This window comes from Coniosporium apollinis (genome assembly GCF_000281105.1).
Source record: "Coniosporium apollinis CBS 100218 chromosome Unknown supercont1.55, whole genome shotgun sequence".
Lineage (NCBI taxonomy): Eukaryota > Fungi > Ascomycota > Dothideomycetes > Coniosporium > Coniosporium apollinis.
The window spans coordinates 141,125-155,910 of record NW_006913317.1 but is presented as its reverse complement, the minus strand read 5'-3'; the positions used below and the strand labels follow the sequence as shown (position 1 = coordinate 155,910).

The following is a 14,786-nucleotide window of genomic DNA, read 5'->3' as shown; positions in this document are numbered from 1 at the left end:
GTCTCTTCTATATTACTAAAGTTATTAGTATATATAGCTACTACCTAAAGATTCTATAGTCCTAGTACTACTACTCTATATTCTATATCTTACTAATTTAGTCTTTTATAATTAATCTACTACTAGATTAAGCTCTACTATCTTCTTTTCCCTACTTAGGCACGTCCGCTAAAGATATATAGAGTATAAACTAGATTCTTAACTTCTAGAACTACTAAGAGTGCTTTAAAGTACTTATAGATTAGATTAACTCTAATAAGAACTTCTAGAACCCCCTATATTATATACTAACTACTTTTATAAAAGTTAATTATTTCTTTATATACTATCTCTATAAGCCTAACTATACTTACTGGTTAGAACTTAAGACTTATAGCTACTCTACTTCTTTTATAGAGTCTAAAGATAACTCTAATACTAAATCTAAATATTACTCTAGCTTAAATACCTTATAGGAACTTTGCTCTTAAGAAGAAGCTATTATTATAGTTTAAACTTAATATTTCTTAGTATTTAGATCTTTAGTTATTCTAGAGTTATATAACTAGATTATATACTCTACTTATAGAGTTATTTTCCTATTTACCTTACTATACCTTCTAATCTTATTTAATATCTTATATATTACTCTAATAAATTAAGTTCTAGTATTAAGTCTTTCTATACTATAATAATAACTTAGTTATATAACTCTAGAATAACTTAATAGCTAAATACTAAGAAATACTAAGTCTAAACTATAATATTATCTAATTTTAAAAAGAAATATAATAAGAATAAAAAATTTATAGTTATTATAAAATAGTAATATAACTTTCTAAACTTTTATTATAGTTTAGTATCTTATTATTAATTAATTGTACTAATTTAGAGGCTATAATATAATATTATAAAACTTCTATTGTTTTTTTCTAATAAAATCTTTTACCTAACTTTTAACTTCCTTATTATTATAGAAAACTCTTAATAGAAGCTATAAAAATAAGACTAGCTCTAAGATAATAAATAGAGAAAACTCTAGAACTTAATAATTTAAAGTAGTAGATAGTTTTATTTAAATATAGAATAGAGTTAGGAAAGAATTTCAATACTCTTAGTATTAAGCTAGTTATATAGTATATAGTATAGATAGTAAAACTTTGCATTTATTGATAAGTATTAGCAAATTAACTACAGAAAAAGTATTACTTCTTTCTATATTTTATAAGTTAAGGCTTAAAGATCTTATAAGCTATAGCCTCGGAAGTGACCTCGAACTTATCGACATTAGCAATCACGGAGGGCAAGTCCTAAAGAATAAATCGACCGGGTAGATCTAGATTCTCCTGAATGACACTTTCAAGATATCGGCCTCGACCACTTTCGACATCAACCACGGTGATAGCATCGGCATTAGTGGATATTTCCTTCGTGATGCTGGCCTACAGGTAATGTGCCAGGTTAAATCGTGGGACCGTATCCTAGATCTTCATCGCCGAGTTGAAGTCCGCTTCCTTGTCCGGGTTCTTCGGCAGCATTTGCCAGATATTATCGCCTCCGAAAACTTGCTGCATGGAACTGTTTGAACAGTCTGTGTTGTTTCGGTGACCATTTGATGCTAGGAACGAAGGCATTGCGATGTACATTAGATAAATAGCATTAAATCTGCTCAAGAGCATTAGAGGTGTCACATATAGAAGGTCGGGCATCGGATGTATTCTAAACGCCTCGTGAGACAATTTTACGTACATCATCTTCATCCAGTTTCTTTGTAAGATCTTTGCCTACCTCGTACCCTTTATTCCCTTTGATAAAGCCATCCTTTCCAGCTCTTCCAGCGGCTTCTTCATGAAAGGTACAACATCCCAATGGCTGAGGTTCTGCAGAGCTTCTTCCAGGAGCAAATGGTCCTCTGTTGCCTCGCAATCTGAGTCCTGGCTCGGTAGTGTGAAGAGAAGCATGACTGCCATCGTGAAATAGCTGCGCACGATGACATGAGAGTCAACCGTTTTCTGAGTCAAGATCTCTTCGGCGCCTTTCAGAAAATCTCTCGCAGCTTTCAAGCATTCATCAGCTCCTCGCATCACACGCTCTGAATCTTCTCCATTCTGTCCGAATAGTAGCATCTCTTTGCTCCTTGGGACGAACGGCCAGAAGACGACTGCAATTAATGCTTGGTATTGCGACCTCAGATACGCTCTTCTCTTGTCAAATAAGAATGTGTGCGTTGGAGGAAACTTCAGGGGTTTCGGCAGATGTTGATACCAGTCATCGATCTGATTTCGCAGTTCCATGGTCACGACTGGCGCGTAAGTTGCCACGGTCGAACCTGAAAAATAAATTTGAGCGTGCTATTTGGACGCAGCAGCGACATCATACCTTTTAATCCAACAGTGTTGACTACTTCAACCATAAGCCTGCGCAAAGCTGACAACGCCAATAAACAGTACATGCCTTCCTCTTCATAATGACTGCTGGGCAGAGAGATCGTTGCTTCGTATGTGCGCAGCCCACTGGGTGGAAGTTCCAAACAGATCTCGAGCTCGCTAATGAATTAGCAGAAGATCAGAAGTTCGCAAAGTCGCATTGTGGACTCACCTGTCGAGAACGTAACAAATCCAGTAGATCCTTTTAAATGCATCTCGGTACTGTGAAGGCTCCGAATCGATCAAACCGGCCTTGAGCAACAATATGCAGTTTTGCGAAACCTGACACGTATATCTCCAGGACTCCAATGGCCGCATTGCATACAAGAAATAGATGCTGCTTCACATTAGCTCCGAAAACAACAGGTGTACTTAACTCACGCTGCAAGACATCTGCATTGAAGCACGCAAAGATCTTTGCTGAATGAGGGAAAATTCCTCATGATTTCGAAAGCCCGACAATAATACCAGAATCCAGGAAGTTCCGCCAGGGTTTCAACATACAGCGTCGTATCTGCTGCAAGAGCCCCAATTGCAAATATCAGAAACACTAAACACGAAGACGGCGATTCAATCCCATATTTGCATGCTTGAGCATTTTTTAAATGAGCAGCAGCCGCTTCATGATCAAAAAGCGGCAGCCATTTGAGAACACTCTCGGCGAAAGACTGCTGCAATGTCCACAAATAGGGCCGGGAAAGATTCAAGTTTCGCAAATCGACATGTATCATATCGGTAAGCGATTCAAGCTGGTCGGTGAAGAACTCTTGGGTGCAATCATATGCCCAAGGGTCCGGCCCTCTAAACGAAAACAGATTGGGCATTTTCGGTACTGATTGTCTTCCTCCTGATACCGATACAGGTGAGGCCGCCAAAGGATCGGTGAACGACATTGGTGTAGTTGCACTTGGTTTTCGTCTCTCTCCTCCTCCATGCTGAAGCTCTAACACTCTTGCGATGGTTTCGAGTGTTGATTCGATCTTGTCAAGACGTGCGGTCGTTGGGCTGTCATTCTCGGGAGCTCGATCGCTTTTGCTCGGGCCCTTATAGATACATTCGATTCCCAACTTGGTGCAGAAAGAGCACGATGGTTTCTCGGCATCGCAGCGAGTCTTGCGGAGACGACAAACTTCGCACTATGTATTGTCAGTTGAGCGATCTCGGGCAGTCATCATTTGTGTCTCACCGCCAGAGCTACTCGTTTTCGAGGGTATACTCGAGCATCAGACGATGCAGCTGAAGCAGAAGAGTCAAGGACATCGTTATCGTCAGCTGCAGTCTTGCGCTTGCTGCTTGATTCCATGGCATGAGGCCATTTGGTGAAGCATGTGAGGTTGAAGTCGAAAGCGGGGATGTTCGGCTCGAAGGTTGAGAAGGTGAGCTGCCGACCGATTGAAGGCCAAGAAGCCCGCCAAACGTTTTCCCCAGAAAATGGTAGCCCCCGCAACAACTCGGTCTTCATCCGCGAACCTCTCCACGACTTCTCCATCCTGTAAGCATCCGACTTCCAACGAGCAGGAATCTGCTATGAGTATAATCGCTTTAATCGGAAGCGATAACCAAAAACCCACGTAGAGTGTTAAGAAGGGCAAGGAAAAGGGGGCAGCGTGAAAGACCCGAAGTTGGAAGTCCAAATTTGCCTTACCCACGAGTTCTACCAGAATGCATCTGATTTACATTCAAAATATGGCCAAAGCATTTGGCGGGCTCGCTACTCCACCCGTCGTATTTAATGGAGCACTCGTCAAGAAGAATGTCCACCTTTTCTGTCTCTTGCATTCTTCTGCCAAAGCCTCCAAATCCCACATCTCTCCTATCGGCATGCCCCACAATGACAAAAGATGATCGTGCAATCCTGCTCGGGTTAGCACTTTTCCTCCAGCTGTTTCTCAACTTACGATATCCCTTGTTTGGTGGCCAGACTTCCCATCCAATTGAATCTCCTGCGACGGCCGCAAAGTGATTGTTCCAAAGCCACTCCAAGGTCTCCTCACATCCTTCAACGCCGACCCATGCATTTCCATTCGTGATGTACTTGATCCTTTCCTCTTGGCTGTTCTCTTCATACCACTTGATCCAGCCCGTTCGCACAATGAGAACATCACCAAAGCGAAAGTCCACATTCTCTTCTTTGGCAATTGTAAGCAGATCTTTCAGCGTGATGCGATGCCGTGACATTGGACTGAATGAGATGTTGTTACGCTCCGCCCATGATTGGTAGTCCAGGAAGACACCTCGACCTACAATACCTCCGCGATCATTCCAGTCTTCGCTCGTCAGACGATTTCAACACGGAAATCTTGAGACTTACGATCAATCCCGAGATGCGAGCCTTTCAACAGATCGTCATGATGGACGCCATTATAGTAAAATCCTGTGCTGCCGTGGCCCCAGTGTCCTTTCCCATCAGTATCGTAGAGTCCAGCGCCGTCTAGAATGACTTACGCAAGCCATCCCATTGACTTCCTGTGAACCGTATCAGCAACGATAGAAGTCTCTATTTTCTTTTCAATTCCTACCTGTTTGAGTGTTGACAGTGATCTCGTCGTCGTACGAGTAGAAGTCATAACCGTCCTTTCCCCTCCAATCGATGAACTTGTGAACAAGACTTGTGCGTCCAAATCCTGGTTGATGCATCTTCTCAAGCCCCCAGTTCAACGAAACACTCTTTCCACAGCGAATCTCTTTTGCAGCATTTGCCACAACTTCTGGCGTGAGAAGATTGATGGTACCAATCTGATCTTTGACTCCACCTTGGTCGAACAAGCCCCACGCCGTACGATCACTTTTGGCGTCCAAATAAAAATCATCAGCAAGCCCTTCCTCCAATTTGTAAGGCCTCAGAAGCAAGGGAGAATCCATGCGAACTCACCCAGTATTCTTGTCCCTAGGAAGGTCATTGTACTTGGGCAACTTGTTCCATTTCATCTTGAAATCCGAATGTAGCAACGACAACATCAAGATGCAGATATGACTATCAGTCATGTTGGAGTCCTCAGCTATATAGAGGATAGCCGCAGTCTACACTAGCCTATGGTAGAAGTCGATACTCTGGCTGACTCGCGTACGGTAGGGAGCCGGAACTCAGCCCGAAGATACCCGAGGTTCAGGGAGGAGTTGGTCACGAGCAGTACATAATTACATCACGTGGTCGAAAGTGCTTGCCTCAGGCGAGCATCTCAGATTTCGTTGTGATAGGGACGGTACACATGAGTAGTAACAAGATTGACTACTTCAACGAGCTACGATTCTTGCTACCTTTCGACTTTGACTGCCATCACCTTCAGCCCAGGCTTTTGCCACGTCGAATATGCCTTCATATGCTTCATATCTCCTTCAGGATTCCAATCCTCCGCGTCGTCGGCATTGACCAGGTCGAAGTTCCAAATCAGTCGGCACAAGACCAGTCGCATCTCAAGGTAAGACAGACTGACAACATGTTAGCTTCCCTTCGTTTCAGTCAGATCCTCTCAACTCACTCTTTCCCAATGCAACCTCGCGGTCCAAGCGAGAAAGGTCGACTGGCCAATTTCTTGTCATCTTGGAACCGTTTGTCGTCAAGCCAGCGTTCGGGGAGGAACAGATCAGGATCTTTGAAGTTTTCTGTACTATGATGTGCGCACCACGAGCTGACAGAAACTGCAGTCTGGAAATGGAAGTGAGCAATCGTTCGTGACAGTTGAGGGGTATACTCACTCCTCCAGGGATTTGGTGCCCATCAATCACATCTCCTCCTTCCTGAATGGCACGCAAGAAACCAATTGGAGCCGGTGGAAAGATTCTCAGATTCTCCTCGATGCATGCATTCAAATATGGCAGACTATTGGCAACCTCTAACCGGATGTCCGATTCGAATCTGAAGGTTGTTCGAATTTCCTCTTTCAGTTTTGCATAGACATCCGGATGCCTAAGCAGATTGTTCGTCAACGCTGCAAGCGAGCTTGCAGTAGTTTCGCTCCCAGCGACACTGAAGGGAAGTCAGATTGGTCGCTATTCTCGCCGCGTTGTCAACTTACATGAACAATGCTGCATTGACAATGACTTCGTCCTGAGAGAGATCATACACCTCTGCCTGTCTCAGGATGTAATGGATGAAGTCTTTGCGATCGCTGCCTTTCGCTTGAAGTCGCCTTGATTTCGTCAGCAAAAGCTATATCTTCCTGTGCTCCTCTCACCTCATCACCTTTTCCCTGCTGTATGCCAAATGATCCGCTCGACGTTTCGCCAGTGCACCTTGGGCAAATTTCATCAGGAATTTCTGCGTGGGCGAACCAGCAGTCGCGAAACGTCTCGAGGCCTGCTCGATTGCACCGGCTTTCACAGCATCGAAGATCAGGGTGATCCAGAAATGAAATTCGCCTCGATCCAAACATCCAAATGATTCACCAAAGGAAAGATCGCCGATAACATCGAACGTGATAAAGTTGAACCATCTCACAATGTCGAATACTTCTCCCTTCTCAGCAAACTGATGAATGTTGTTCATCAATTTGGTCACGAATTCCTGAACGATGCTCTCCTGGAACCAAAGTGCCTGCTTGGAGAATCCGTGGGACAGGGCTTTTCGTTGGCGTGCATGATTGTCGTGATCGGCCATAGAAATTGTCTGAACTCCAGGCAATGGGTCGACAGCACCCACGTGAATAGGATGTTTTGAAAGGTCCTTCCGTCCATTTCGGTGCCCATAGATGTCCACCCAAGCGCCGAGAGTGTTGAACGCAAGCTCATCAGGACTGAGTCGAACAACTGGCCCATACTTATCATGTAGCTTTCTCGTCTTCATGGGCAATCGACCCTGCAATGTCCATACCACTCCAGGTAGCTGCCTTTCCTTAGTTCCTGCCTACAGTGAACGGGATATCCCTTACATCTGAAACAGCATTGATCCATGGCCCCGGAAACTTGACGAGAGGATGAAAGTACAGCCTATAAAAAATAACACAGACACCATACAGGACCAAACCAGCAAGCGAAAGTCCCAAAGCAAAGAGCAGTCGCTCTGAGGTACTCTGGAAAACCTCAGATCCCTCCATCGTATGAATAATAACTCGGATTCCGCTAAAACGAAGTGTTATTCCAAGGGCAAGCCTGAGACAAACTTGGAAGTAAGGTTATTCCTATAAGACTTCAAAGGAGGGGACAAGCCGAATGAGGAAAGATATCTCCTGGGATGATAGGCTAACTTGCAGTGTCACCCAGATCCCGAGTTTGATCTGCTCACGTGGAGCCAACCCGGAAAGGTAGCCGAGTACACCCGTTGAGGGTCTCAGAAGTTTTGAGAATGCAACCGACGATCCCCATGGGGTTTGGATAACTAACATCCCAAATCGGAATCTACAGCCTAAACTGCTCCGCCTAATTGACTTTCAGGCGAATGGAAGTATGGAACACATCAACGGCGATGACGGAGATGATCATATCTCCATTTGTCCGGTCCATGCGAATCGATTTCGCAGCGATAAATGTTTACATCTCTAAGGTCAAGCGAATGATGTGTAGAGTGGCAAGATTCTTCAGATGCACTGGTGTAAGGATCTTGGTCTATCGTCGCTGCGGCTGATTCAAGCAGTCATTCCGCCATCAATATTGATGCAAGCGCCAGTAATGAAAGCTGCCTCATCGCTCAAGAGAAATGCAACTAAAGCAGCAACTTCTTCAGGTTCGCCCATTCTTCCCAAAGGTACAAATTCAGCACTGCTATTCTCAGCTGGTCGATTGGGGTCGGTGACCGCAGACTTCAACATGGGAGTATTAATGTGACCGCTATCTGAGTGTTAGACAGTAACTAAGGGACATTCAAATATACTTACGGAGCAATGCAATTAACCCTGATTCCCTTTTTGCCAATCTCTTTCGCTGCAGACTTCGTCAAGCCAACAACTCCATGCTTGGAGGCGGAGTATGCGGCTGCGCCCTTCCAGCCTCGATTGGCCAGAACGCTCGCGGCATTGACAATACTTCCACCTGATTTGATATGTGGGATTTGTGCACGCATGCAATGCATAACGCCAGTTAGATTGACATCGATCATGAATTGCCAGTTTTCCTCGTCTTCCGATTCGATGCCACGATCTCCAAATGCCTTGAAGACTCCTGCAAGATTTGCTGCCCCGTCGAGTTGTCCAAATTCAGATTTCGTTTGTTCGATCCAAGCCGTGACTGATTCAATATTCCTCACGTCCACCTTCACGGTCATGAGGTCTGCGCTTCCTGTCGCATCCTTGATCTCGGTCGCTGCGCCCTCGAGGTTGGGATGGAGGTCGGCAATTGAGACTTTCGCACCTCTCGATGCGAGGATTTTAGCGGTAGCCAGGCCGATGCCAGAGGCACCGCCAGTGAGAGCGATGACTTTGCCCTGCAAGGAAGCCATTTGAAAATTGCTTGATGACGATAGGCTGTTGAGACTTCGGATCGAACGTGCTTTTCTGCTCCTGTAGGTGATGTTACCCTCGTATTTCAAGTAAACGTTCTGGAGAAGGCGCTTGTCGCTCCACGAAGGCACGATAGAGGGTCTCGCGTATCATGATTCGTGTGCATACAGCGCGAAGAGAACGAGCGCAGTCGCGGTTATGCCTTGCGGGTCAGTCATGGCCTGATCCCGCCATATAGAACGAGGTGGATCCAGAGATTTGGTATCCTCGCCTTTGGTCCTCGTGCCCAACATCAAAGCTTTGAGAAGCAACAAATCCGGGCCCTGGCTAACATTTTCCGGCGCTAGTCTCCGCAGTCTCTCCGCACATCTGGAGAAACTGTCCAGCCAACTTGTCCACTTGCAACCTCAGTCCACAGCTGCCTGTTCCAAATCAGTGGATTTGCTCCCCGGCACAGTGCATGGGAAACCTGCGACATGTGGCAAGCGCGTTTCTGACCGTTCCCAATCTGGTCATAGCCGTTTCTTGGTTCCCCACCACGCGTATGCTCGGACCGACAACCCGGGGTCATGAGGCTCCAATCTCCCCTCCGTCTAACCATGAGCTTGTTTTAGATCCGCCGAATGGCTAACCGGCAGCCCGAAGACGGATATCTGCCAAGATGTTGCAAGTAGGACGGGAAAAGGGGTCGTCTCTCAAGTCAGAGGATTATTAGGTCAATTTGGATGGGAAGTGTTCAGGTTTGTCGATTCAGTCGCTAGAAGCACCAGCACAAGAACACTCTCGTTTCTCTTCAATTTGATCCAAGCTTCGATATGGTCAAAGAAATCAAACGTCCAGTCCGAGTGGCTGGAGCCTCTGGCGGCTTCTCTGACCGTGTTCGAGCTATTGCCAGCCTGGCGAAAAATGAAGATGTCGATATCATCGTCGGAGACTGGCTCTCAGAAATGACCATGACCATCCATGGCACCGGCAAGATCAGAAACTCAGCAGCCAACGGCGGCAAGCAGTTGAGATGGGAAGAGCAGGTCCAGTCCGCCATGTTTGCTGAGAACTTCTTGGACTGCTTTTTGCCTGCCATTGACAACCTGGCCCGACGGAAGATCAAGCTCGCCGTTAATGCTGGAGCCAGTGATACGGAGATTTTGGCCAAAGTTGTCAAGCAACGCGCCAACGAAGCCGGCCATGACCTGAAGGTTGCCTGGATCGAAGGTGATGATGCCACTGGTGCAGTCGAGGCGATGCTTCAGGAAGGTGAAGCATTTCGCTCATTGATGCACAACAGATCTGTGAAAGAATGGGGTCTTGAACCTGTTTGTGCCCAATGCTACCTCGGAGGACTTGGCATCGCCAAAGCTCTGACGGAGGGTGCCGACATTGTCATCTGCGGTCGCGTCTCTGACGCTTCTCCAATCATTGGCGCCGCTGCGTAAGTCCTTGAACTTACTTGAAGAAATCAAACTGACATCCCATAGTTGGTGGCATCAATGGCAAGCTGACCAATTCGACGAGCTGGCAGGATCTCTCATCATTGGCCATTTGCTCGAATGTGCGGCGTATGTCAGCGGAGGTTACTGCTCAGATTTCAAAGACCTCTTCAAGCGAGGGAAGCACACCAACTTGGGCTTCCCAATCGCTGCCATCGATCATCGAGGTCACGCCGTCATGTACAAGGAGAAGAACACTGGCGGCTGTATGACCGTCGCTTCGGTGACTTCTCAATTATTGTACGAGATCCAAGGACCTCAATATTACAACTGTGATGTCACTGCTCAGCTGGAAAGCATCAAAATCGAGCAGGTTGGTGAAGATCAAGTCAAGGTCTCAGGTGTCAGAGGTCTTCCTCCACCACCAACCACCAAAGTCGGGTAAGTCAAAGTTGATCTTTCTAATTGAAGCGTTATGTTGATCTCCCACGCAGCATTACCGGCTTTGCCGGATGGCAAGCAGAATACCACGTCTACCTGTGTGGCCTCGACATTGAAGAGAAATGCAAATGGACAGAAGACCAAATACTCGCCGAACTCGATCCTGAGATGTTGAAGAAATTCACTGTTCTGAAGTTCATGCAAAATGGCAGCTCGGTCAGCGACGCACGAAACCAGGATGTCGCCACTGTCGACTTCCGAATCTTCGCCCAATCAACAGACCGGGAACTGCTGAACATGAGGAATCCAAACGGCTTCTTCCGTAGATCTATGACCACGTTCTTGCAAAGCTGCCCGGTACGTCCTCTCGAGCGTGTGTACTCCCATATCTCTGAAACTGAATTCAAAGGGTGCCTCGTTGGGCAACGATATGCGTCAAGCCGAAGGCAAACCATACTACGAATATCACCCAGCACTCCTTCCACAATCTGCCCTCAAGCAGCGCGTCCATCTCCTGTGGATTGCTCCCACTCCAGTCATTGACATGCCTTTGGCACCAGAATTCCGCACCTACGATCGCCAACAACCTTCGTACGAGACCAAGGATCCAGTTCCTGTTGACTCTTTCGGACCAACCATACGGATGCCACTTGGACGAATCGTGCTCGGTCGATCAGGCGATAAGTGCAGTGACTGCAATGTTGGACTATTCGTCCGTCACGTTGACGAGTGGGATTGGTTGAGAAGCTTCTTGACTGTCGACAAGATTCGAGAATTACTCGGCCCTGAGGAGAATCATGGCAAGCCTATCGACAGATTCGAGATGCCACACATTAGAGCTGTCCACTTCCTGCTGCATGACCATCTTGACCGTGGCTATGATGCATGCAGTACATACGACACTTTGGGGAAGAACTGCTGCGAATTTCTCAGGATGAGGATGGTCGATCTGCCCAAGAAATTTGTGGACCGAGGAACTGTCTGAGAGAGCGGAACACATATGTTTATCACGATTGAGACTCAACGAGAATATGTTCTTCGCGTTGAAATTCTGCATACCGTGTATCGTGCATCATCTTCACGTTTGCGGGAGTTCACTCCATCATGCCCCAAAGCCAGCGATGTTCCGAGACCGAAATCGAGAGAACGCGGCAATTGAACATCATTTGCACAACACTCTCTGGCGGGAGAGTGCGCGCCGAAGCGTTCCAAGGGTGCAAACACCTGGGATTTGGAGCACGAGTGGACTACCAAGAAAATGGGGGCCAAGGAATTGTTTTTGAAATGTCTTCGCATTGAAAACTTTCTAGATACTCCTGAGAGCCGAATTATTTGCATACCGCACAGTTGCAGACGCCTAGCATTCCGAAGCAACCTCAATCGACGAAGGCGAAAGGTTTGCCCTTCACACTGCCTGATCTGTCCCCTTCTCAGAGTTGCCGAAGTGTGGCTTGTGGATGGTCTTGTTCACAAAGTCGGTCATGAACTTGCTGACATCTTGGACGAAGAGAGATGCAATGATGGCAACACCTCCGAATGCAAGACTGCTGAGATAGACGACTTTGAATGAGGACGAGTGGGCATGCTTGGTCGCCTCGCCGAAAGCAGCAAGGATGTTGTTGTTCATTCCAGGGACGCTCTGCAATGCAGCCGTGGTACCGTTGGTCATGGCAGCGAAAAGCTCTGGAAGACTGCTGGCTGGCAGACCGGCCTGTTCGACGGCCGGGACGATGTCCTTGGGCAGATTGGTGGTGAGTTGATTGGTGAAAATGGCGATGTAAATGCTGATGGCAATAGTTCCCGTGACGGCGCGAGTAGAGGCAAAGAATCCTTGGGCGACACCGATATCATTGGGTGGCACGACGAGTCCAGCAATGGTGATCGCGACGCATTCGATCCAGCCGACGAAGATACCAGCAAGGATTGTAGACTGCGATGATCAGCTGAGAAATAAAATAAAAGCTCTCACTAGACTTACAGCGATGGCCAAAGCTTCCTTTGACTGGTTGGTGATGGCCATAAGACCGCAAAAGATTGCAAGCCCAGCGGTGGAAGCGAACAATTGCCACTTAGGATGACCGACTAACGTGAAAAGTGGTCCAGCGATGACTTCACCAAGGGCGAGTGCGACACCGGTGGTGCTCTATGGTCAGATCAGTATTCTCGCTCGCCAAACAACAGTGACACTCAACACTCACCGACATGATACCAATCTTCATGTTATCCGTGGCATAGAGAGCAGTAATTTGAACAGGCCAGAGAACGTTGAGTGCATAGTAAACCATCTGCCCAACGCAGCCAACAACGACGACAGCGACGAGGTTTCGGATCTTGAACAGCTTCATTGGCATCAACGGTTGCTTGAGAGGGACGTAGATTTCGTAAAGCGCGAAAGCCACCAATGTCACAGCTCCGACAATAAGTGCAGCGATGACATGAGCGCTCTTCCATGGGTAAGTGCCTTCTGCCCAAGCTAGGATAGCCGTTAGCGAATATCGCATGGATTCGTGACAAGAAACTTACTGAAGCCGAGAATGACCAAGATCAAACCGCCAGAGTAAAGAACAAGCCCCCCATAATCGAGTTCTTTGAATTCTTGCATTCTGGTCATGCGGGAGTGGATCATGCGGAAGTTCGGTGGGAAGTAGCAGAGGGCGTAAAGAGCCAGCGACAAGCCGCCAACGAGAACGTTTAGCCAGTAGCACATTCTGGGAAGAGTCAGCTTGCGTAACAATTATTTGCTTGCAAATCACGTACCTCCAGCCCAGAGAGCTATGCTGAACCAGAGAGCGGGCAATGGCAGGAGCAAAACCAAGAGTGGGAAGTGCACCCAGAGAGATGGCGGCCTGCGCCCAGAACCGATACTTGTTGGGAACCAATTCTTGAACGAGAAGTGGGTATAGCTGTTGACCGGCACCCGCAACTCCAGTAAGGACTGTCCCCCCAATGATCGTGTTGATGTTGCTTGCTTTTGCGCAGACGATGGAGCCGACGACAGCAAAGAGCTGACTACCGATGATGAAGTATCGCCGTCCAGTAATGTCGCTGATACGTCCAACAACGAGAAGAAGAACACCGCTGACTAAGGTGAAACACATCGTGACAAGATAAATATTGGGAGATGGTCCTGCTCGATATTAAGAGATGTCAATGAAAGCAACGGAATAAGGCATACCGATGTCAGCATTGATGACACTCAAAATATTGACCGGCATAGCATAACCGACGAACAAGCTGTTGGCCATGAGCACGATTGCTGCAACAGAGCCAATGAGTCCCATGGAGCTCCAGTAGCCCTTGAGCTCGGAGGCACTATGACCATTGTCAATGAGATCGGAATCGTTTGAGAGAGTTGTTTCGACCACCTCGAGGTGGGAGTCGTGCTGTTGCTTCTCTTCAGACATGGTGGAAGATTGTGGGAGTTGACCAAGCACGATGAATCAAATAGAAGGGATGGAGTCAAGGTCCACGTCAAGGAAAGGCGGCGAGCGGATCTACTTATCCTTAAGAATCTCAAGACTCCTAAAAAAGAAGCCCAGCTTGTTCACCATGATTGAATCTGACAGGAGAAAGTTAGAAACCACGAGCGACAAAGTTTACGAGGTTCAGGCAGGACGAGAACCAGTCCCCAGGTCTGTGGTCGGTACTCGGCCTGGGGCCGAAGCTGCGCAAGACGTGACATGAAGCTGTGGAAGTGGTTGGAAAGAAGAGAAAGGCAAAGTCGGCCGCTAGGGTCTAGATCAGGCCATGGCTATTGATTGGTTAAAGAACCTAGCGTTGAAGGGGTAACCGCGTATCTTCGGTCCGAGGAGATTTTCTTCAAGACTGGCTCGCCCGCGGATCTATCCCATCAGACATTGAGCCAGGAGCTGTAAGTAACTCACCACCGGCCGTGCCATACCATCAGCCGTCACTAATAGCTTAAAGGACTAAAGGAAGTGGCTAAGTTAAAGGTAGTAGGCTTAGCCGAAACATATTTAGAACACTAGGCAGTATAAGAGCCTTTTTGGGCTCCCCGAGGCACAGGCGAGTTAGGGTGAGGGATCACCTATACTCACCCTAAACTCACTCTACACTCACCTATGCTCACCTATGCTTATCCAAACTCACCTCGGCTCGCGTGAGCTTAGGGCGGCGACACT

At 47.2% G+C, this 14,786-nt stretch overlaps 6 protein-coding genes across 6 annotated transcripts; 1 reads left to right on the top strand and 5 right to left on the bottom strand.

Moving 5' to 3' along the window:
* Positions 1-1,460: 1,460 nt before the first annotated feature.
* On the bottom strand, positions 1,461-2,431 carry W97_08563 (uncharacterized protein; the record flags this gene model as incomplete). The annotated part of the gene is made up of 3 exons (XM_007786331.1): positions 1,461-1,557; positions 1,768-2,308; positions 2,359-2,431. 3 exons carry the CDS (start codon positions 2,429-2,431, stop codon positions 1,461-1,463), a joined length of 711 nt encoding a protein of 236 aa, XP_007784521.1.
* Positions 2,432-4,084: 1,653 nt separating this feature from the next.
* Positions 4,085-5,333, bottom strand: W97_08562 (uncharacterized protein; the record flags this gene model as incomplete). The annotated part of the gene is made up of 6 exons (XM_007786330.1): positions 4,085-4,260; positions 4,304-4,672; positions 4,717-4,803; positions 4,851-4,871; positions 4,925-5,190; positions 5,278-5,333. 6 exons carry the CDS (start codon positions 5,331-5,333, stop codon positions 4,085-4,087), a joined length of 975 nt encoding a protein of 324 aa, XP_007784520.1.
* Positions 5,334-5,659: 326 nt separating this feature from the next.
* Positions 5,660-7,188, bottom strand: W97_08561 (uncharacterized protein; the record flags this gene model as incomplete). The annotated part of the gene is made up of 5 exons (XM_007786329.1): positions 5,660-5,834; positions 5,885-6,051; positions 6,102-6,372; positions 6,422-6,535; positions 6,581-7,188. 5 exons carry the CDS (start codon positions 7,186-7,188, stop codon positions 5,660-5,662), a joined length of 1,335 nt encoding a protein of 444 aa, XP_007784519.1.
* Positions 7,189-7,966: 778 nt separating this feature from the next.
* On the bottom strand, positions 7,967-8,775 carry W97_08560 (uncharacterized protein; the record flags this gene model as incomplete). Its single annotated transcript, XM_007786328.1, has 2 exons — positions 7,967-8,168; positions 8,216-8,775. The coding sequence occupies 2 exons, from the start codon at positions 8,773-8,775 to the stop codon at positions 7,967-7,969; spliced, it is 762 nt and encodes a 253-aa protein (XP_007784518.1).
* Positions 8,776-9,591: 816 nt separating this feature from the next.
* Positions 9,592-11,629, top strand: W97_08559 (uncharacterized protein; the record flags this gene model as incomplete). Its single annotated transcript, XM_007786327.1, has 4 exons — positions 9,592-10,205; positions 10,252-10,644; positions 10,698-11,001; positions 11,054-11,629. The coding sequence occupies 4 exons, from the start codon at positions 9,592-9,594 to the stop codon at positions 11,627-11,629; spliced, it is 1,887 nt and encodes a 628-aa protein (XP_007784517.1).
* Positions 11,630-12,049: 420 nt separating this feature from the next.
* W97_08558 (uncharacterized protein) lies at positions 12,050-14,048 on the bottom strand (the record flags this gene model as incomplete). Its single annotated transcript, XM_007786326.1, has 6 exons — positions 12,050-12,574; positions 12,623-12,787; positions 12,843-13,117; positions 13,168-13,352; positions 13,402-13,774; positions 13,820-14,048. The coding sequence occupies 6 exons, from the start codon at positions 14,046-14,048 to the stop codon at positions 12,050-12,052; spliced, it is 1,752 nt and encodes a 583-aa protein (XP_007784516.1).
* Between the last annotated feature and the right edge of the window lie 738 nt (positions 14,049-14,786).